The 22,241-nt window shown below is 43.4% G+C and overlaps 1 protein-coding gene across 1 annotated transcript; it reads left to right on the top strand.

The window, feature by feature from the left end:
* The first annotated feature begins 3,125 nt into the window (after positions 1–3,125).
* LOC115143926 (transmembrane protein 180-like) lies at positions 3,126–22,027 on the top strand. Its single transcript, XM_029684398.2, has 8 exons — positions 3,126–3,388; positions 14,459–14,731; positions 14,917–14,996; positions 15,176–15,625; positions 16,022–16,239; positions 16,760–16,931; positions 19,686–19,879; positions 20,041–22,027. The coding sequence occupies exons 2-8, from the start codon at positions 14,555–14,557 to the stop codon at positions 20,295–20,297; spliced, it is 1,548 nt and encodes a 515-aa protein (XP_029540258.1). The 5' UTR covers positions 3,126–3,388; positions 14,459–14,554; the 3' UTR covers positions 20,298–22,027.
* The last annotated feature ends 214 nt before the right edge of the window (positions 22,028–22,241 follow it).

Raw genomic sequence — 22,241 nt, 5'->3', positions numbered from 1 at the left:
TAGCCTCCATCATTCTTAAATGGAAGATGTTTAGAACCACCAAGACTCTCTCTTCCACCAAGACCACCAAGACTCTTAGAGCTGGCCAAACTGAGCAATCAGGGGAGAAAGGCCTTGGCCAGGGAGGTGACCAAGAACCTGATGGTCACTCTGACAGAGCTCTAGAATTCCTCTCTGGAGATGAGAGAACCTTCCAGAAGGACAACCATCTCTGCGGCACTTCACCAATTTGAGCAATCTCAAATATAAAATATATTTTGATTTGTTTAACACTTTTTTGGTTACATGATTCCATATGTATTTTTTCATAGTTTTGATGTCTTCACTATTTATTCTACAATGTAGAAAATAGTAAAAATAAAGAAAAACCCTTGTTCTAAAACTTGTGACCGGTAGTGTACATTCCATCCCTGCAGTATAGTTATTAACCATTGCTATCAATGCTAAAAATCCAATCTTACTGAAACATATCACTTGTTGGTTTATCCCTCTGTACTGGTACAGATCACCTACTCACACCACTCCTCTCAGGATCCCCCTTTGGCCCATCTTTCTCTACTTTCTTCACTGCCTCAGCATATGACAACTTCTGCATTACTCGAAATGTAGAAACCTCAACCTGCCTCTCTCGCAAGGGACATTTCTGATCATCAGCCCCATGGGCACCCCTACAAATACCACTACTGTCTCGTGCCTTTATGCACACTTCTCACACATAGGAACCTCCCTCCAACACACTGCTGTCACATGCCAATAAGCTTGACTATTCTTCTTTAACAAACCATCTCCCTTTTTTCCTGCCATTTTTAACCGATTCAAGCTCACCCTCTTCCTCCTTCTCTCTCTTAAACCTCCTCTGCCTTCTCCCCTCCCTTCCTCCTGGATATTCCAAGTATAAATCTTCTTCCCACTTCTGACATACAGTTGATGTCGGAAGTTTACATACACTCAATTAGCATTTGGTAGCATTGCCTTTCAATTGTTTTACTTGGGTCAAACGTTTCAGGTAGCCTTCCACAAGCTTCCCACAATAAGTTGGGTGCATTTTGGCCCATTCCTCCTGACGGAGCTGGTGTAACTGAGTCAGGTTTGTAGGCCTCCTTGCTAGCACACGCGTTCTCAGTTCTGCCCACACATTTTCTATAGGATTGAGGTCAGGGTTTGTGATGGCCACTCTAATACCTTGACATTGCTATTTTTCCAGAAGTTTGGAAGAAAGCTTGGGGTCATTGTCCATTTGGAAGACCCATTTTCGACCAAGCTTTAACTTATTGACTGATGTCTTGAGATGTTGCTTCAATATATCCACATAATTTTCCTCCCTCCTGATGCCATCTATTTTGTGAAGTGCACCAGTCCTTCCTGCAGCAAAGCACCTCCACAACATGATTCTGCCACCCTCGTGCTTCACGGTTGGGATGGTGTTCTTCAGCTTGCAAGCCTCCCCCTTTTTCCTCCAAACACAACAATGGTCATTATGGCCAAACAGTTCTATTTTTGTTTCATCAGACCAGAGGACATTTCTCCAAAAAGTACAATCTTTGTCCCCATGTGCAGTTGCGAACCGTAGTTTTGGGTTTTTATGGTGGTTTTGGCGCAGTGGCTTCTTCCTTGAGGAGTGGCCTTTTAAGTTATGTCGATATAGGACTCATTTTACTGCGGATTTAGATACTTTTGTACCTGTTTCTTCCAGCATCTTCACAAGGTCCTTTGCTGTTGTTCTGTGATTGATTTGCACTTTTCACACCAAAGTACGTTCATCTCTAAGATGACAGAACACGTCTCCTTCCTAAGCGATATGACGGCTGCATGGTCCCATGGTGTTTATACTTGCATACTATTTGTATACTATTTGTACTGATGAACTTGGTACCTTCGGGTATTTGGAGGTCTTGGCAGAGTTCTTTTGATTTCCCATGATGTCAAGCAAAAGAGGCACTGAGTTTGAAGGTGGGCCTTGAAATACATTCACAGGTACACCTCCAATTGACTCAAATTATGTCAATTAGCCTATCAGAAGCTTCTAAAGCCATGACATAATTTTCTGGAATTTGCCAAGCTGTTTAAAGGTACAGTCAATTTAGTGTATGTAAACTTCTGACCCACTGGAATTGTGATACAGTGGATTATAAGTGAAATAATCTGTTTTTGAACAATTGTTGGAAGAATGACCTGTGTCATGCACAAAGTAGATGTCCTAACCGACTTGCCAAAACGATCGTTTGTTAACAAGAAATTTGTGGAGTGGATGAAAAACGAGTTTTAATGACTCCAATTTAAGTGTGTGTAAACTCCCGACTTCAACGGTACATCTTGATCTTTCATTTAACCGGATGTCACAATCTCCGTACATCAGCCCCTCGGGATGTAGTGCTCATATAGGTAGCGCTATAACCCTTGTCATACTTCAAAGAAATGAGAGGGGAATTTAGAGATACTGGGTATAAAGACGAGATGCTTGTGTCTCCACCCTATTCATATTCGTTGTCAACTGAAGGTTGCTCTCTTTGGATTGGTGAATAAATCTCGTTATTTTAATCTTTTTTTTTTAAAAATATTCGATGTATTGACGTCAGCAGCCTGAATTCAATGGAGAGGGAGATGCTGGTCAGTTCAATTCAAAGGGCTTTATTGGAATGGGAAACATATGTTTACATTGCCAAAGCAAGTGAAATAGATAATAAACAAAAGTGAAATAAACAGTAAACATTACACTCACAAAAGTGTAGAAGACATTTCAAATGTCATATTATGTATACATACAGTGTTGTAATGATGTGCAAATAGTTCAAGTACAAAATGGAAAATAAATAAATATAAATATGGGTTGTATTTACAATGGTGTTTGTTCTCCACTGGTTGCTCTTGTGGCAACAGGTCACAAATCTTACTGCTGTGATTGCGCACTGTGGTATTTCACCCAATAGATATGGGAGTTTATCAAAATGTGATTTGTTTTCGAATTATTTGTGGGTCTATGGTCATACATTTGGCAGGGGTTGGGAAGTGCAGCTCCGATATTAAGCGGTTTTCCGCAAAATTGCCGGGATGTCACGTGCATCACACTTATATCAGTACACTCGTAATAACCTTAGCATAGCGAAACATCTATCGTATAAAATAAGCCTCGCGTGTCAAAACCGCAATTCATTGTATCTTGACTCAATTCAACACCCAGTCTTCCCCATTCAAAACTGGTAACATGCTTAAGGTGGACCCATTTTGGGCGGAGTAAAGCCTCTCGCTAGCCTCTTCCTCTCTTGGGAAACCCCTATTCGTGGCTGATTACAGTCATTTGTTGTGACGTCTACTAATGCAACGTAAACTGTGGCTTGTATTGATTGGAAAGGTTTCCAATTAGTTTCCGATGCTTCGTTTAATGATAATGGTAAGTACATTTTCCGTTTTGTTAGGGGATTGGTCTAACCACAGGTCTAGATAGTTAACTCGCTGGTTTAGTGGTTAGCCTACGCTAGCTACCAGCTGTCGACCTGTCTTTGTACGTCTCGGCGACAGCTGATGCAGCGAATACAGCTAACGGTAGCTATCTAACCTGTAGAACGATTGGACACATCTGATACTGGGCCGCAACTATATATTGTGTAGCTAGCTATCTGTATGTGTATAGCTACCTCACTAGTTAACTAGATGCGTGTGTGTGTGTAATAGCTCCCTTTACTGCATCTAATTCCTGTAAGCCACCCAGTATTGTTATAGCAGCTTTCATTAGGAACGTGTGTGTAATAGCAATAGCTCCCTTTACTGCATCTAATTCCTGTAACCCACCCAGTATTGTTATAGCAGCTTTCATTAGGTGTGTGTGTGTGTGTGTGTGTGTGTGTGTGTGTGTGTGTCTGTCGGAAGTGGGGTCGAACAATGGGAGTGGGAGAGAACACTTGGCTGCTTATTCCCAGAGGTCTATTCGCTCATCAGCCCAGCCCCAGAGATCAAGTATCAGACCACAGTCCCACGCACTTTCACAGTATCTAACACAGTGTGACAAACTAGCTGTGTAGAGTAGAGTACTCAACAAGTGCACAGCCCTCTCTCTGCCAGCCCACCTGCTCTCTCTGCCAAGAAGCCTCTCCAGTCTTAGCAGGCAGGTGAGAGAGCTGCCCTGGCATCCACTATAACTAGAGTTGGTCCTCGTCAGAGGTGTACTGAACTATACTGTACACAAACTACTTTGCTCCTTGTTCCCAGAAGATTAAGTGAGATGGGAATCACATTGTGAGATGTGATCCAATACAGTCGTTCCTCTCCACTGCATGGATCTGATGGGACCAGACACCGCTCGTATTTGCTCTACTCGTAGGCCTATTTGTTGACATTTGGCCTGATCAGAACTCTGTGTACGATTTCTCTGCTGAGAACCTGTTGGAGAAAACATTACATGGGTAATGCTGGGACAGGGCCATGGCTTGTGTGGTGTAGCATCTAACAGTAGGTGTGGAGCCAGAGCCTAGGCATTATTAACACAACAAAGATTCCATTGGACGCCACATGTGAGACTTGTGTTCTGAAGGCTGAATCGTGCTGGATCATAGCGGGGAACCTCTATGCTTCACTTCAGATGTCAAACCTACAGCAGTAGCAGTAAACCACCAGGCTACAAAAGACTGGAAAAATACATTCTTAAGCTTTCGAACCAATGCTTTTCAGACTCGCTCCACCCTGTTGACAAATAACAGATGATAGAATTATTTGCTGAAGTGATTCAACATAACATAACAGAACTCTATCGAACTTAGACTCCTTTCCTTGATTGACACAGAACAAAGCAAGGCTACACCTTAGTGTGCCTCAGAACCAACCATAGAACAAGAAAATACCAAAAGCTAGAATGTGAGCATCAAGAGATTGACACTTATTTTTTTCCAACAATAGTTTACAGTCAGATGATTTCACTTATAATTCACTGTGTCACTATTCGAGTGGGTCAGAAGTAGAGGTCGACCGATTATGATTTTTCAACGCCGATACCGATTATTGGAGGACCAAAAAAAGCAGATACCAATTAATCGGCTGATTTAAAAAATATATTTATTTTTATTTCTTTGTAATAATGACAACTACAACAATACTGAATGAACACTTATTTTAACTTCATATAATACACCAATAAAATCAATTTAGCCTCAAATCAATAATGAAACATGTTCAATTTGGTTTAAATAATGCAAAAACAAAGTGTTGGAGAAGTAAAAGTGCAATATGTGCCATGTAAGAAAGCTAACGTTTATGTTCCTTGCTCAGAACATGAGAACATATGAAAGCTGGTGGTTCCTGTTAACATGAGTCTTCAATATTCCCAGGTAAGAAGTTTTAGGTTGTAGTCATTATAGGATTTATAGGACTATTTCTCTCTATATGATTTGTATTTCAAATACCTATGACTATTGGATGTTCTTATAGGCACTTTAGTATAGCTTCCATCCCTCTCCTCGCCGCTACCTGGGCTCGAACCATGGACAACAGCCACCCTCAAAGCAGCATTAACCATGCAGAGCAAGGGGAAGAACTACTCCAAGTCTCAGAGCGAGTGACGTTTGAAACGCTATTAGCGTGCACCCCACTAACTAGCTAGCCATTTCACATCGGTTACACCGGCCTAATCTTGGGAGTTGATAGGCTTGAAGTCATAAACAGCGCAATGCTTGAAGCATTGCGAAGAGCTGCTGGCAAAACGCACGAAAGTGCCGTTTGAATGAATGCTTACGAGCCTGCTGGTGCCTACCATCACTGACAGACTGCTCTATCAAATCATAGACTTAATTATAACATAATAACACACAGAAATACGAGCCTTTGGTCACTAATATGGTCGAATCCGGAAAGATCATTTCGAAAACAAAATGTTTATTCTTTCAGTGAAATACGGAAACTTTCCGTATTTTATCTAATGGATGGTATCCCTAAGTCTAAATATTGCTGTTACATTGCACAACCTTCAATGTTATGTCATAATTACGTAAAATTCTGGCAAATTAGTTCGCAATGAGCCAGGCGGCCCAAACTGTTTCATATACGCTGACTCTGTGTGCAATGAACGCAAGAGAAGTGACCCAATTTCACCTGGTTAATATTGCCTGCTAACCTTTCTTTGGAGGTTTAAAAATATATACTTTTGTGTATTGATTTTAAGAAAGGCATTGATGTTTATAGTTAGGTACACGACAGTCCTTTTTCGTGAATGCGCACCGCATCGATAATATGCAGTGCAGGGCACGCTAACTAGTCAATGCTAGCTAGCAACTTACCTTGGCTTCTTACTGCATTCACATAACAGGCAGGCTCCTCGTGGGGCAGGTGGTTAGAGCGTTGGACTAGTTAACCGAAAGGTTGCAAGATTGAATCCCTGAGCTGACAAGGTAAAAATCTGTTGTTCTGCCCCTGAACAAGGCGGTTAACCCACCGTTCCTAGGCCGTCATTAAAAATAAGAGTGTGTTCTCAACTGACTTGCCTCGTTAAATAAAGTTGTAAAAAATCGGCAAAATCGGCATCCAAAACTACAGATTTCCAATTGTTATGAAAACTTGAAATCGGCCCTAATTAATCGGCCATTCCGATTAATCAGTAGACCTCTAGTCAGAAGTTTACATACACTATTGTTGACTGTGCCTTTAAACAGCTTGGAAAATTCCAGAAAATTTTCATGGCTTTATAAGCTTCTGATAGGCTAATTGACATAATTTGAGTCATTTGGAGGTGTACCTGTGGATGTATTTCAAGACCTACCTTCAGACTCAGTGCCTCTTTGCTTGGCCTCATGGGAAAATCAAAAGAATTCAGCAAAAAAATTGTAGACCTCCACACGGCTGGTTCATCCTTGGGAGCAATTTCCAAACTCCTGAAGGTACCAAGTTCATCAGTACAAACAATAGTGTGCAAGGATAAACACCATGGGACCACGCAGCCGTCACACCTCTCAGGAAGGGGATGCGTTCTGTCTCCTAGAGATGAACGTACTTTGGTGCGAAAAGTGCAAATCAATCCCAGAACAACAGCAAAGGACCTTGTGAAGATGCTGGAGGAAACAGGTACAAAAGTATCTATATCCACAGTAAAATGAGTCCTATATCGACATATCGAAGAAGCCACTGCTCCAAAACTGCCATAAAAAAGCCAGGCTACGTTTTGCAACTTCACATGGGGACAAAGATCGTACTTTTTGGAGAAATGTCCTCTAGTCTGATGAAACTAAAATAGAACTGTTTGGTCATAATGACCATCATTATGTTTGGAGGGAAAAGGGGGAGGCTTGCAAGCCGAAAAAACACCATCCCAACCGTGAAGCACGGGGATGTAAGCATCATGTTGTGGGGGTGCTTTGCTGCAGGAGGGACTGGTGCACTTCACAAAATAGATTGCATCATGACAAAATAGATGGTATCATGAGGGAGGAAAATTATGTATTTTTTGATTATATATTGATATAGTGAAGCAACATCTCAAGACATCAGTCAGGAAGTTAAAGCTTGGTCGCAAATGGGTCTTCTAAATGGACAATGACCCCAAGCATACTTCCAAAGTTATGGCAAAATGGCTTAAGGACAACAAAGTCAAGGTATTGGAGTGGCCATCACAAAGTCCTGACCTCAATCCTATAGAAAATGTGTAGACAGAACTAATAAAGCGTGTGCGGAAGCAAGGAGGCCTACAAACCTGACTCAGTTACACCAGCTCTGTCAGGAGGAATGGGCCAAAATTCACCCAACTTATTGTGAGAAGCTTGTGGAAGGCTACCTGAAATGTTTGACCCAATTTAAACAATTTAAAGGCAATGCTACCAAATACTAATTGAGTGCATGTAAACTTCTGACCCACTGGGAATGTGATGAAAGAAATAAAAGCTGAAATGAATCATTCTCTACTATTACTCTGACATTTCACATTCTTAAAATAAAGTGGCGATCCTAACTCACCTAAAACTGAGTTGAAATGTATTTGGCTATGGTGTATGTAAACTTCCGACTTCAACTGTATATTACATATTGGATCACAAACAAATAAAACTTTTACATTAACGTGTACACTACCGGTCAAAAGTTTTAGAACACCTATTCATTCAAGGGGTTTTCTTTATTTGTACTATTTTTGGCCAGGTCATATGTTGTCTTGAAGGAATTCCCACATATGCTGAGCACTTGTTGGCTGCTTTTCCTTGACTCTGCTGTCCAACTCATCCCAAACCATCTCAATTCGGTTGAGGTCGGGTGATTGTCGAGGCCAGGTCATCTGTTGCAGCACTCCATCACTCTCCTTCTTGGTAAAATAGCCCTTACACAATCTGGAGGTGTGTTGGGTCATTGTCCTGTTGAAAAACAAATGATAGGCCCACTAAGTGCAAACCAGATGGGATGGCATATTGCTGCAGAATGCTGTGGTAGTCATGCTGTTTAAGTGTGCCTTGGTTTCTAAATATAATCACAGACGGTGTCACCACTAAAACACCATAACACCTCCTCCTCCAAGCTTTACGGTGGGAAATACACATGCGGGGATCATCCGTTCACCCACACCACATCTCTCAAAGACATGGTGATTAGAACCAAAAATCACAAATTTCAATTCCAGACCAAAGGACACATTTCCACCGGTCTCCTCTGAACAGTTGATGTTGAGATGTGTCTGTTACTTGAACTCTGTGAAGCATTTATTTGGGCTGTAATTTCTGGTAACTCTGCTGCACAGGATAAGTTCATTAGAGGTAACTCTGGGTCTTCCATTCCTGTTGCGGTCCTCATGAGAGCCAGTTTCATCATAGCGCTTGATGGTTTTTGCGACTGCACTTGAAGACATTTTCCGTATTGACTGACCTTAGTCTAAAAATAATGATGGGCTGTCATTTCTCTTTGCTTATTTGAGCTGCTCTTGCCATAATATGGACTTGGTCTTTTACCAAATAGGGCTATATTCTGTATACCCCCCTACCTTGTCACAACACAACTGATTGGCTCAAACACATTAAGAAGGAAAGACATTCCTCAAACTTTTAAGAAGGCACACCTGTTAATTGAAATGCATTCCAGGTGACTACCTCATGAAGTTGGTTGAGAGAATGCCAAGAGTGTGCAAAGCTGTCATCAAGGCAAAGGGTGGTTATTTGAAGAATCTGAAATGTAAAATTAATGTTGATTTGTTTAACACTTGGTTTCTACATGATTTCTATATGTGTTATTTAATAGTTTGAATTGTCTTCACTATTATTCTACAATGTAGAAAATAATACAAATAAAGAAAAACTCTTGAATGACTAGGTGTTCTAAAACTTTTGTCCGGTAGTGTAGTTACCAATAAAATGGTCTGACGGTGAAGTGGATATACTCCGTGTATATACTGTATACTGAACAAAAATATAAACACACCCTGCAACTAGGGTTGCACATTTTGGGGAATATTCAGAGGTGGGAAATAATGGGAATTAATGGGAATATATGCAAATTAATATTCATACCATTTAAATGTAGATGTTTTTTGCATTGGATATATTTACCATAACATATGGAGACAGAAACATAAACATTTGACCTTATCATAAGTAGACATACTTGGAAATGATTGATTCAATCCTTCCAATAGAAATAAAACAATTTAGTGACGAATTGAACTTTCAATGAGTTGACTCTGCACATGGAATGATTTCAATGAACAACAAAAGAAAGGGAATATTGAATGATCCTCAATGATCCATCGCGTCTCCCAAAAACATTTTCATCATACATCTGTAAAATGACAGTCTAGAAACTAAAGCTTTGGTTGTCTTCCTCTCAGGCTTCCATGTCTTCTCCCTGGACCTCCGCAATGTCCACCTTCTGAACATCAGACTCTGAGGCCTCATCTTCACTGTCACTTTCCAAACTTGTTGAGTATGGCTCGTTGTCAGGCTCAAAAAGCCTCAAATTTGCCCGGATAGCCACCAATTTTTCAACCCTTTTATTGATCAGCCTGTTGCGTGCTTTGCTGTCTATTAGTTCCCAAACAAGGACCAGTTGCGCTCTGAGGTGGCTGATGTTGGTGGGATTTGGAGGATGTTGGAGGCCACGGGAAAGAGCTTCAGATCCACAAAGTCCCTTCCACCAGGTGGCTGATGAGATATGTTGGCACGACTGCCATATTTCATCTCCATCCCAAAGTCTTGCTTGGAAGTGTACTTCGCCAGACTGCCAAGAACCTTGCCCTCATCCAGGCCAGGGTGGCGAGTCACAGTAGGGATTGCACCATAGGCCTTGTTGATCTCTGCACCAGACAGGATGCTCTTGCCAGCGTACTTGGGGTCCAACATGTACACTGGTGTGTATGGGCTTAAGGCAGAAGTCTTCTCCCCTTTTGATGTATTTCAGAACTGCAGTTTCCTCTGCTTGGAGCAACAGTGAAGTGGGCAGTATGGAGTTCTTCTCTTACATCTGCAAGCAGAGTCTGAACATCAGACAGGATGGCATTTTCTCCCTCAATCCTTGCAATGTCTACTGCTATAGGTTTCAGGCTGCTTTACCACTCTCTCCTAAAATACACTGCTCAAAAAAATAAAGGGAACACTAAAATAACACATCCTAGATCTGAATGAAGGAAATATTCTTATTAAATACTTTTTTCTTTACATAGTTGAATGTGCTGACAACAAAATCACACACAAAGTATCAATGGAAATCAAATGTATCAACCCATGGAGGTCTGGATTTGGAGTCACACTCAAAATTAAAGTGGAAAACCACACTACAGGCTGATCCAACTTTGATGTAATGTCCTTAAAACAAGTCCAAATGAAGCTCAGTAGTGTGTGTGGCCTCCACGTGCCTGTATGACCTCCCTACAACGCCTGGGAATGCTCCTGATGAGGTGGCGGCTGGTCTCCTGAGGGATCTCCTCCCAGACCTGGACTAAAGCATCCGCTAACTCCTGGACAGTCTGTGGTGCAACGTGGCGTTGGTGGATGGAGCGAGACATGATGTCCCAGATGTGCTCAATTGGATTCAGATATGGGGAACGGGCAGGCCAGTCCATAGCATCAATGCCTTCCTCTTGCAGGAACTGCTGACACACTCCAGCCACATGAGGTCTAGCATTGTCTTGCATTAGGAGGAACCCAGGGCCAACCGCACCAGCATATGGTCTCACAAGGGGTCATCTCGGTACCTAATGGCAGTTCCACCCCCCCACCCCACCCCACACCATGACTGACGTCTCCAGACTCTGTCACGTCTGTCACATGTGCTCAGTGTGAACCTGCTTTCATCTGTGAAGTGGCGAATTTCCAATCTTGGTGTTCTCTGGCAAATGCCAAACGTCCTGCACGGTGTTGGGCTGTAAGCACAACCCCCACCCGTGGACGTCAGGCCCTCATACCACCCTCATGGAGTCTGTTTCTGACCGTTTGAGCAGACACATGCACATTTGTGGCCTGCTGGAGGTCATTTTGCAGGGCTCTGGCAGTGCTCCTCCTTGCACAAAGGCGGAGGTAGCGGTCCTGCTGCTGGGTTGTTGCCCTCCTACGGCCTCCTCCACGTCTCCTGATGTACTGGCCTGTCTCCTGGTAGCGCCTCCATGCTCTGGACACTACGCTGACAGACACAGCAAACCTTCTTGCCACAGCTCGCATTGATGTATCATCCTGGATGAGCTGCACTACCCGAGCCACTTGTGTGGGTTGTGGACTCCGTCTCATGCTACCACTAGAGTGAAAGCACCGCCAGCATTCAAAAGTGACCAAAACATCAGCCAGGAAGCATAGGAACTGAGAAGTGGTCTCTGGTCACCACCTGCAGAACCACTCCTTCATTGGGGGTGTCTTGCTAATTGCCTATCATTTTCACCTGTTGTTTATTCCATTTGCACAACAGCATGTTAAATGTATTGTCAATCAGTGTTGCTTCCTAAGTGGACAGTTTGATTTCACAGAAGTGTGATTGACTTGGAGAGTTGTTTAAGTGTTCCCTTTATTTTTGTGAGCAGTGTATATTCACCTCACCCAGTATTGTAATCAAAACTTACCAGAAGGCATGTAGTCCTTGGCAGTGTAGTAGTGTGGGCTCAATAGCATCTCATTAGTGTGCAAGATCTTGAGAATCCGCTGTACATGTGATTGAAGAATAAAAAATAAAAAAAGAATAAAAAAATTATAACTAGGCAAGTCAGATAAGAACAAACTCTTATTTTCAATGAATGCCTAGGAACAGTGGATTAACTGCCTGTTCAGGGGCAGAACGACAGATTTGTACCTTGTCAGCTCGGGGATTTGAACTTGCAACCTTCCGGTTACTAGTCCAACGCTCTAACCACTAGGTTACCCTGCCGCCCCATGCACTGTGCATGCAGAGGGTTGCAATTCTATTTAATTGGGGATAGTTTAACCAAATTATTCCACAAGATCTAGATTTGTCTTATGTATATCCCAAAGTAAACTTCCTGTTACTCAGGCCCAGAAGCTAGGATATGCATATAATTGGTAGATTTGGATAGAAAACACTCAAAGGTTTCTAAAACTGTTCAAATGTGGCAGGCTGATATGTCATCCCAAAAATAATAATATTCAGCCTTCCACTGTTTCCAATGGCTTTCATGTTTATTATGAGGCGAAGTCCTCCCAGATTGCAGTTCCTAGGGCTTCCACTAGATGTCAACAGTCTTTAGAAAGAGTTTTGGGCTGGTTTTGGGAAAATGAGCTAGAAGTTGTAGTTTTTCTAAGTGGCTCCCATTTTGGCTGTAGTTTTTCCATGTGCGTGCGGAGGTGAAAGCGCGTTCTTTGTTATTTATCTCCGGTAATGAACATACTATTCTCCGTCTTAAATTGTATCGTTTATTTACGTATTAGGGTACCTGAGGTTTGATTATAAACGCTGTTTGACCTGTTTGGATAAGTTTATTGGTAACGTTTGGGATTAATTTTGTATGCATTTTGAAGGAGGGAAACCGGTGGATTATTGAATGAAGCACGCCAGCTAAACTGAGTTTTTATGGTTATAAAGAAGGACTTTATCGAACAAAAGGACCATTTGTGATGTAACTGGGACCTTTTGGAGTGCCAACAGAAGAAGATCTTCAAAGGTAAGGCATTTATTATATCACTATTTCTGACTTTCGTGTCACACCTGCCTGGTTGAAAAATGTTTTTCATGTTTTGTATGCGGGGTGCTGTCCTCAGATAATCGCATGGTGTGCTTTCGCCGTAAAGCCTTTTTGAAATCTGACACAGCGGCTGGATTAACAAGAAGTTAAGCTTTATTTTGATGTGTTTGTATTTTCATAAATGTTGTTCTGCAATTTCCAAACCATTGCAACCCTACATGCAACAATTTCAAAGATTTTACTTCCAGTTCATTTTAGTTACAGTTCATATAAGGAAATCAGTCTGTTGAAATAAAATAATTAGGCCCTAATCTATGGATTTCACATGACTGGGCAAGGGCACAGCCATGGGTGGGCATAGGGGAGAATGTTTTTCCCCACAAAGGGCATTATTACAGACAGAAATATGCCTCAGATGATCCCGCAGGTGAAGAAGCCAGATGTGGAGGTCCTGGGCTGGCGTGGTTACACGTGGTCTGCTGTTGTGAGGCCGGTTGGGACGTACTTTGCTCCGTTTGTCTTTGCCTCAAACCTGACTAGTCTCATAGTCCCAGAAAAACATCCCCACCACATGATGCTGCCACCACCATGCTTCACCGTAGGGATGGTGCCAGGTTTCCACCCGAGGTGACGCTTGGCATTCAGGCCAAAGAGTTCAATCTTGGTTTCATCAGACCAGGTAATTTTGTTTCTCATGGTCTGAGAGTCCAAACTTCTTACATTTTAAGAATGATGGAGGCCTCTGTGTTGTTGTGGACCGTCAATGCTGCAGACATTTTTGGTACCCTTCCCCTGATCTGTGCCTCGACACAATCCTTTCTTGGAGCTCTACAGACAATTCCTTTGACCCCATGGCTTGGTTTTTGCTCTGACATGAACTGTCAACTGTGGGACCTTATATAGACAGGTGTGTGCCTTTCCAAATCATGTCCAATCAATTGAATTGAACACAGGTGGACTCCAATCAAGTTATAAAAACATCTCAAGGATGATCAATGGAAACAGGATGCACCTAAGCTCAATTTCGAGCCCAATAGCAAAGGGTCTGAATACTTTTAAATAAATAAGGTATTTCTGTTTTTTTAATAAATTGGCAAACTTTTCAAAACTGTTTTTGCTTTGTCATTTTGGGGTATTGTATGTAGATTGATGAGGAAATGTTTTTATTTAATCAATTTGAGAATAAGGCTGTAATGTAACATTGTGGGGTCTGAATGCTTTCCGAATGCACTAAGTAAGCTGTGTTACTCTTGCTCCTTTGTGTTTATTTGCTAAAGCGGTCTCTTCTCCCACACTGTACATTAACCTAGCCTAGCCACCTCACACTTCACTCATCCACATTTAGTCTGCCCTCCAAATGGTTGTTGACATGTGTCTTGTTTGCTCTGGTAGGAGTGGGTACGGTGGTGCCCCAGCCCCCTGGTCTGTGGGATGACTCGATGGGTGTGGCGGCGGGGCACGGAACAGCAGAGCGACTGAGTGAGAAGAATGGGCAGTAGGGGCTGTGACTGCAGGCTCGCTGTCTCCACTGGTGTCCCCACTGCGGTCCTCTACGGCTCCCTGTCCCTGTTTGTCTCCATTCTGCACAACGTCTTCCTGCTCTACTACGTGGAGACCTTTGTCTCCGTTTATAAGATCGACAAGCTCTCCTTTTGGGTTGGAGAGGTGAGTGACAGTTCCTGCCTTCAATGGATGATTATAATATTTGTGGTTTGAACGCTTTCTGCTTTAGACGATGACAAATGTGTTGGATAAAGCAGAAAGACTGATACCTGGCTTTTTTCTCGGTTAGGATGTTTAACTGTCCTGTTACACGAACTCCTCCACCACTGACTCTCTGTCCCACACAGACAGTGTTCCTGATATGGAACAGCTTAAACGACCCTCTCTTCGGCTGGCTGAGTGACCGCTCCTTCCTCAGCTCCCCACAGTAAGACTTTCTCTTTTCATCGTTTTCTCAAATCAATGGTGCACCTCTCTCTCTTTTTCAATCGCTACGTCTCTCTCTTTTTCACACTGTCTTGGAAGCACGGTTGGATAGCACAGTTAGTGGTAGAAGTTTCTTTACCATTGCACTATCCTTTTTTTCCTCTCTCCCCTCTATCGTAGATCTGGCCCCCAGATCTCCAGCCCAGAGGTGGTACTAAAGCGTCTGGCTGCCCTCTCTAGGAATGGTCCCCTGTTCGCCCTCTCCTTCCTGGCTTTCTGGGTGTCATGGGCGCGGCCGGGCCTCCAGTTCCTGGTGTGCTTGTGCTTGTATGACGGCTTCCTCACCGTGGTGGACCTCAACCACAACGCCCTGCTGGCCGACCTGGCCGTGTCGGCCTACGACCGCACGCGCCTTAACTTCCACTGCTCTCTGTTCAGTGCCCTGGGCTCGCTCTCTGTCTTCCTGTCCTACAGCGTCTGGGACAAGGGTGACTTCTACTCGTTCCGGCTGTTCTGCGTAGCGCTGGCGGTCGTCTCCGCACTAGGCTTCACCGCCGTGTCGCGCCTGTTGAAGAGCCGCTTTCAGAAAGAGGCGCGCCTGAGACGGGACGAGGCGCTGAAACTCAAAGAGTAGGTGACATTATTATTCATCATGTATGCACTTGAGAAACACTTGGTTTACATTATGCACTGACAAGCAAGTGGTAACTGAATAACGACACCCATTCTTGGTTTGCTTCCCACAACTCACCTTATGGCGTCAAATCAGGCGTTTTAATCTGTCTACTCCTGTGGTGTCTATTCCAGCCTTGGCCAGGCATTTTTTTCTTGCTAATGGGAATTTCAAAGAGACTGAAATGTGAGCAAATAGAATTGATGCACAGTTTGCACACACTCATTCAGTCTGTTGGGCAGGTAGATAAACGGCAACACCTGCTCAGGTTACAGACTCAATCTCGTGTGTGTGTGTGTGAGTGATGTTACACTAATGTCATTTCACTAATCCCCCCCTTCCCTCTGGCTCAGGTTGAGTATTGGCCAGGGCCCTCTAATCCAGCAGGAGAAGCCAGTCACTCTAGGAGAGTATCTAAGGCAGCTCTCCAAGCACAGAAACTTCATGTGGTTCGCCTCTATGAACCTGGTCCAGGTGTTTCACTGTCACTTCAACAACAACTTCTTCCCTCTGTTCCTGGAGCACCTCCTCTCTGACAGCATCTCTGCCTCCACCGGCTCCATTCTGCTGGGTAAGAGGAGTACTGCTTGGATATATGCACCATGACAAGGGATGGGCCTCAAGTATAGAATGGGCTTAGTTTCATACCCTGATCCCAGATCTGTTTGGGGCTGTCTTGGCAATTTCTATGGCCATTGTCACGTTTGGCCTGACAAATGACCATAGGAGTTGGCGAGACGGCACAAACAGATTTGGGACCAGGCTATTCGTTTTGGTCTGTTTACGTTTTATGGAAGGATTAGTAACTTAGAATGTGAGGAAACACAGTTTATCACTTGTCTGCATACATTTAATAAATGTGGCTTTTCAGTCCACGGTCACACTATGTGGTTAGTCTGGATTTTCCATCTGTATATGCTCAACAGATGGTCATACTTTCAACAATCTATCAGTTGATAAGCAACTGCTTGTTAAGATTAGGTTTAGAATTAGGATAAGAGCTAAGGTTAGGGTTAGAGCTAGGGTTAATCCACCTGTAGATGCTGTACAGACTATCCAAATAAACAGCTGTTCTTGACAACTCCTCACAGGGATCTCCTACATAGCACCCCACCTGAACAACCTGTATTTCCTGACCCTGTGTCAGCGCTACGGGGTCTACACGGTCATCCGCTGGCTGTTCCTGGTCAAGCTGGCTCTCAGTGTGGCCATGCTGTTGGCCGGGGCCGACCAGGTCTATCTGCTGTGCATCTTCATTGCCAGGTACTGACACACACACACTTTCTTCATTCAATCGAATACTGTGCACTAGCTGCTAATGTAAGATACTGACATCGTTTGCTAGAAATATTAATAAATAACACATTTGTATTTCATTTTTACATATCAAGGTCATGTACTCAAGTCACGGAAGTTATTTTCATATCAAGGACTCGGTGTCATGTGTTTTTCCAACACTTGTCGAAGCTGAGCAAATGAATGAAGATTCCCAGCTTACCCAGCAGTTTTGTGTGGCTCTGTTTGCATTGTACCTGGCTGGGTGTTGTGTGTCAGCCAACCAACCAATCCCTTTATCAACACGGGGCTGGTAGCGGCTGGACGCAGCCTACCACTAGTCCCCTTGTCACAGTGCCATTGTTTTCCTAGACCGAGATGAGAGAAAGTCATAGTGGAGGAGAGGCTTTTCTCTGTTGGTTTGGGCCTTTCTATAAATGCCTTGACCTTTTAGCCCAGGAGGCGTTCTCCTTTCTTTCCCTTCTAAACTCCTGCTCGGGGAAATCGGTTGCATATTCCACATCGTTGTATATTAGCAGATCAAATCAAAATCAGGTTTTGTTTGTCACACGCCTCGTAAACAACAAGGTGTAGACTAACAGTGAAATGCTTCCTTACTGGCCCTTTCCCAACAACGCAGAGAGAAGGACAATATAATGATAATAACTAACTAGGAATAAATACACAATGAGCAACGGCAACATGGTTATCTACACGGTGTACCAGAACCGAGTCGGTGTGCAGGAGCACGAGGCAATTGAGGCAGTCACACACATACAGGTATGGACGAAGTGACTTGGCAACAGGATAGATGATAAGCAGCAGCGTATGTTATGAGTCAGGGGGTGTCAATGCAGATAGTCCTGGTAGCTATTCGGTGAACTACACTGAACAGAAATATAATAGCAACATGTAAAGTGTTGGTCCCATGTTTCATGAGCTGAAATCAAATATCCACAAAATGTTCCATACGCGCAAAAAAGCTTATTTCTCTCATCTTATTTCTCTCTAACATCCCTGTTAGTGAGTATTTCTCCTTTGCCAAGATAATTCATCCACCTGACAGGTGTGGCATATCCAGAAGCTGATTTAAAGAGCATGATCATTACACAAATGTGCAGTTTTGTCACACAACACAATGCCACAATGTCTTGCAATTGGCATGCTGACTGCAGGAATGTCCACCAGCTATTGCCAGATAATTTAAGATTGATTTTTCTAACATAATGTTGTTTTAGAGAATTTGGCAGTACTGTATCTCAAACTGGCCTCACAAACGCAGACAATGTGTAAGCATGTCAGCCCAGGACCTCCACATCTGGCTTCTTCACCTGCGGAATCGTCTGATACCAGCCACCTGGACAGCTGATGAAACTGTGGGTTTTACAACTGAAGAATTTCTGTAAAAATGGTCAGAATCTGTCTCAGGAAAGCTCATCTACGTGCTTGTCGTCCTTCACGGATGAGTCCCAGTTTCAACTCTACCGGGCAGATGGCAGACAGCGTGAATGGTGTCGTGTGGGCAAGTGGTTTGCTGACGTCAACGTTGTGAACCCAGTGCCTCGTGGTGGCTGTGGGGTTATGGTATGGGCAGGCATAAGCTATAGACAATGAACACTTGTATTGTATCAATTTGAATGCACAGAGATACTATGACAAGATCCTGAGGCTCATTTTCGTGCCATTCATCCGCCGCCATCACTTCATGTTTCAGCATGATAATGCATGGCCCAATGACACAGATCTGTACACAATTCCTGGAAGCTGAATATGTTCCAGTTCTTCCATGGCCTGCATACTCACCAGACATGTCACAAATTGAGCATGTTTGGGGTGCTCTGGATTGACGTGTACAACAGCCGGTTCCAGTTCCCGCCAATATCCAGCAACTTCGCACAGCCATTGAAGAGGAGTGGGACAATATTCCACAGGCCACAATCAACAGCCTTATCAACTTTATGCGAAGATGTGTCATGCTGTATGAGGCAAATGGTGGTCACACCAGAGACTTTTTGTCTGATCCACAACCCTACTTTTTTAAAAAGGTATCTGTGAGCAACAGATTTATATCTGTATTCCCATTCATGTGAAGTTCATAGATAGTAATTCATTTATTTCAATTGACTGATTTCCTCATATGAACTGTAACTCAGTAAAGTTTTTAATATTTTTGTTCAATGTATTTAGCTGTCTTATGGCTTGGGGGCAGAAGCTGTTCAGGGTCTTGTTGGTTGCGGACTTGGTTCATCGGTACCGCTTGCCATACGGTAGCAGAGGCCTTCCTCTGACATCGCCTGGTATAGAGGTACTGGATGGCAGGGAGGTCAGCCCCAGTGATGTACTGGGCCGTACACACTACCCTCTGTAGAACCTTGCGGTCTGATGCCAAGCAGTTGCCATACATAACAATGATCTAGCCAGTCAAGATGCTCTCAATGGTGCAGCTGTAGACCTTTTTGAAGAGCTGAGGGTCAATGCTAAATCTTTTCAGCCTCCTGAGGAGGAAGAAGTGTTGTCATGCCTGTGTTCATGACTGTGTTGGTGTGTGAAATTCCTTGAAGCTCTCAACGCGCTCCACTACAGTGGAGATGTGAATGGGAGGTGTGCTCGGGCCTCCGTTTCCAGTAGTCCACTATCAGCTCCTTTTGTCTTGCTGATGTTGAGGAAAAATTGGAAACGGTGTTGACAATACTTCAGTAATGGCTCTGAAATATGCTTATACTCTTGTGCTCCCCCCTCAAGTAACCGGGTGTTTACGGAGGGCACCTGCAAGCTGTTGAACCTGGTCATCACAGACTTGGTGGATGAGGACTTTGTGGTGAACCAGCGCCAGCAGGCAGCATCAGCGCTGCTCTTCGGTATGGTGGCCCTGGTAACCAAGCCTGGCCAGACCTTTGCTCCTCTCATCGGCACCTGGTTGCTGTGTGTCTACACAGGTACAAATTGACAGAGGGGCGAAAGCACAAAAGTCTGTTTTAATAAAGGCTCCTCGAAAATGGAGGAGATGCTAGAATCAAACCAATTTCACTAACCTTCTCTAGGTGGATTCCCACGCGTTCGTGCCTGTTCTTTATTCTCAGCATCTCTCTATTTCCAGGTTATGATATCTTTGAGAGAAACTCCATACAGGACTCTGCGGCAGCGATGGCATCCCCTGTCTCAGGCCAAGCAGGCTTCACTGTTCCACTTCGCCAGGGCTGTTTCTACCTGCTGGTGTTTGTGCCCATCTCCTGCGCCCTGCTGCAGCTACTGGCCTGGTCCCGCTTCACCCTCCACGGCCGCAGACTGCAGGGCGTCAAGGCCCAGAGGCAGGGAACCCAGCACAGCCACCTCATGGATGTCAAGGCCATCTGATCTGAGTCCAGCCCTTCCGCACCTTCGCTCAACTGCATGATGCTATACCACCCTCTGCCACTGGGGTCAGCAGGATGGAACACTGGAGAACAGATTTAAATCCCACTGTCAGGGACAAAAATATACTGTGAGAATCTTGCCTTATTTTGATATTAAGAGGACAAAGACTATATGTATGAACTGATGACTAAATGATACAGCAGAGCCAATCAAAGAATAAGATTCCCATGCCCCTCTCTGGGACAGGGCGAGTTGACCATCCTAGGTTGAGGCGCAGCCTGGAATGCATTTCCATCCCCAAAGGAACACAAATTGTCACCAACTTTGCTATTACAGTGTGGTTACCCATTTTTGTATTTTTCACCCCATGGCAAAATGTGTTAAATTGCTGTGTGAAGGAAAATATTAAGTATGAAGGAAAAAAATGGGTGTATATACACGAGTATAAAATCTAAAGCCTGATTTGCATGGACCTTGCGCTTTAAATTACAATTAGTGTTGAACCATCACCATGCTATTCTCTGTATCTTTATGAAGTACTTCTAGTACGAATCTGCATGTTCAGAATTGTAAAAAGTCAAGGAACTATTTATCTTTATTTGTTTTACTGTGACCAGTATTTCTACTATAATAGCTGCCATCTCCAATATTCAACTGAATTGCCTCGTGTTTTCTCACGCATTGTTGTAACGTTTGAAGTTGATGTGTTTAGCATTTAGTTAGCTATTACAAAACCAGGCCCTAAACAACTTCTGTTTACATGTGTACCCCAGTTCAGGAAAGAGATGTACCTTTACACAGTGTACGAAACATTAGGAATTACCTGCTCTTTCCATGAGACTGACCAGGTGAAAGCCATGATCCCTTATTGTAGTTAAATCCACTTCAGTCAGTGTAGATGAAGGGTTAAAGAAGGATTTGTATGAATTGCGTATGTTTGCCATTCAGAGGGCGACTGGGCAAAGGGGCCTTTAAGTGCCTTTGAACAGTAGGTAGTAGGTGCCAGCAAGCACCGGTTTGAGTGTCAAGAACGGCAACGCTGCTGGGTTTTTCATGCTCAATAGTTTCCTGTGTTTATAAAGAATGGTCCACCATGCAACGGACATCCAGCCAACTTGACACAACTGTGCGAAGCATCCACGTGGAACGCTTTCGACACCTTGTAGAGTCCGTGCCCCGGCGAATTGAGGCTGTTTTGAGGGCAAATGTGGGTGCTACGCAATATTAGTAAGGTGTTCCTAATGTTTTGTACACTGTGTATATACTGTACCATGAAGAGAATTGAGAAACAAAGATTTGACTGAAAATGTGAAACTGTTTTGCCATGATGATGAATACATTCCGTACTTTTTCCAAAGTTTAGTTTTGAATACTGCTGCTACATGGTTTTCTATGTGAACAGAGTATTAAAGGAGTCTTAAATTCCATCATATTAGTATTACATTTTTTTTCTAAAGTATTGTGATAATTTGAAGACACCTGGATAGTAGTGTTTTTAAGTGACTCAGGAATTCCAGTTTCAGCACCATGTGATTTACTTAGCCAGAATGGAAAGCAGAGGTTTGATCTTATAAGACATCCTTACGGTATACAGCAGAGATGCCTGTATTTGCCAGTTTTGTTACGGAATACTGTACAATGTTTCTGTCTGGTTGTACCCCTGCTCATTGTAGCATCGGCCATTTCCGACCATCTTTGTGACCTTTTATTAAAGTGATCTCACTACTTGAGAGTTTGTGGAATGTGTCTTGTTGCTCACTTTCACAGATATGTTATGGTCTGTTAGGACAAGTCTAACTCGCAGCCTCGCACCAAACCCAGGAGCTCCTGTCTGTGTCTGGGCTACCTTCACTCACTAGACTAGGACATGTGAAGTGTCACACCTCAGGCCTATTAAACCTAATGACTAAATTCCAAATACCTTTCATTGTAATTAAGGTCCAA

Source organism: Oncorhynchus nerka, linkage group LG16, assembly GCF_034236695.1.
Source record: "Oncorhynchus nerka isolate Pitt River linkage group LG16, Oner_Uvic_2.0, whole genome shotgun sequence".
Lineage (NCBI taxonomy): Eukaryota > Metazoa > Chordata > Actinopteri > Salmoniformes > Salmonidae > Oncorhynchus > Oncorhynchus nerka.
The sequence above is the reverse complement of the archived record's forward strand: the minus strand, read 5'-3'. Positions and strand labels throughout refer to the sequence as shown.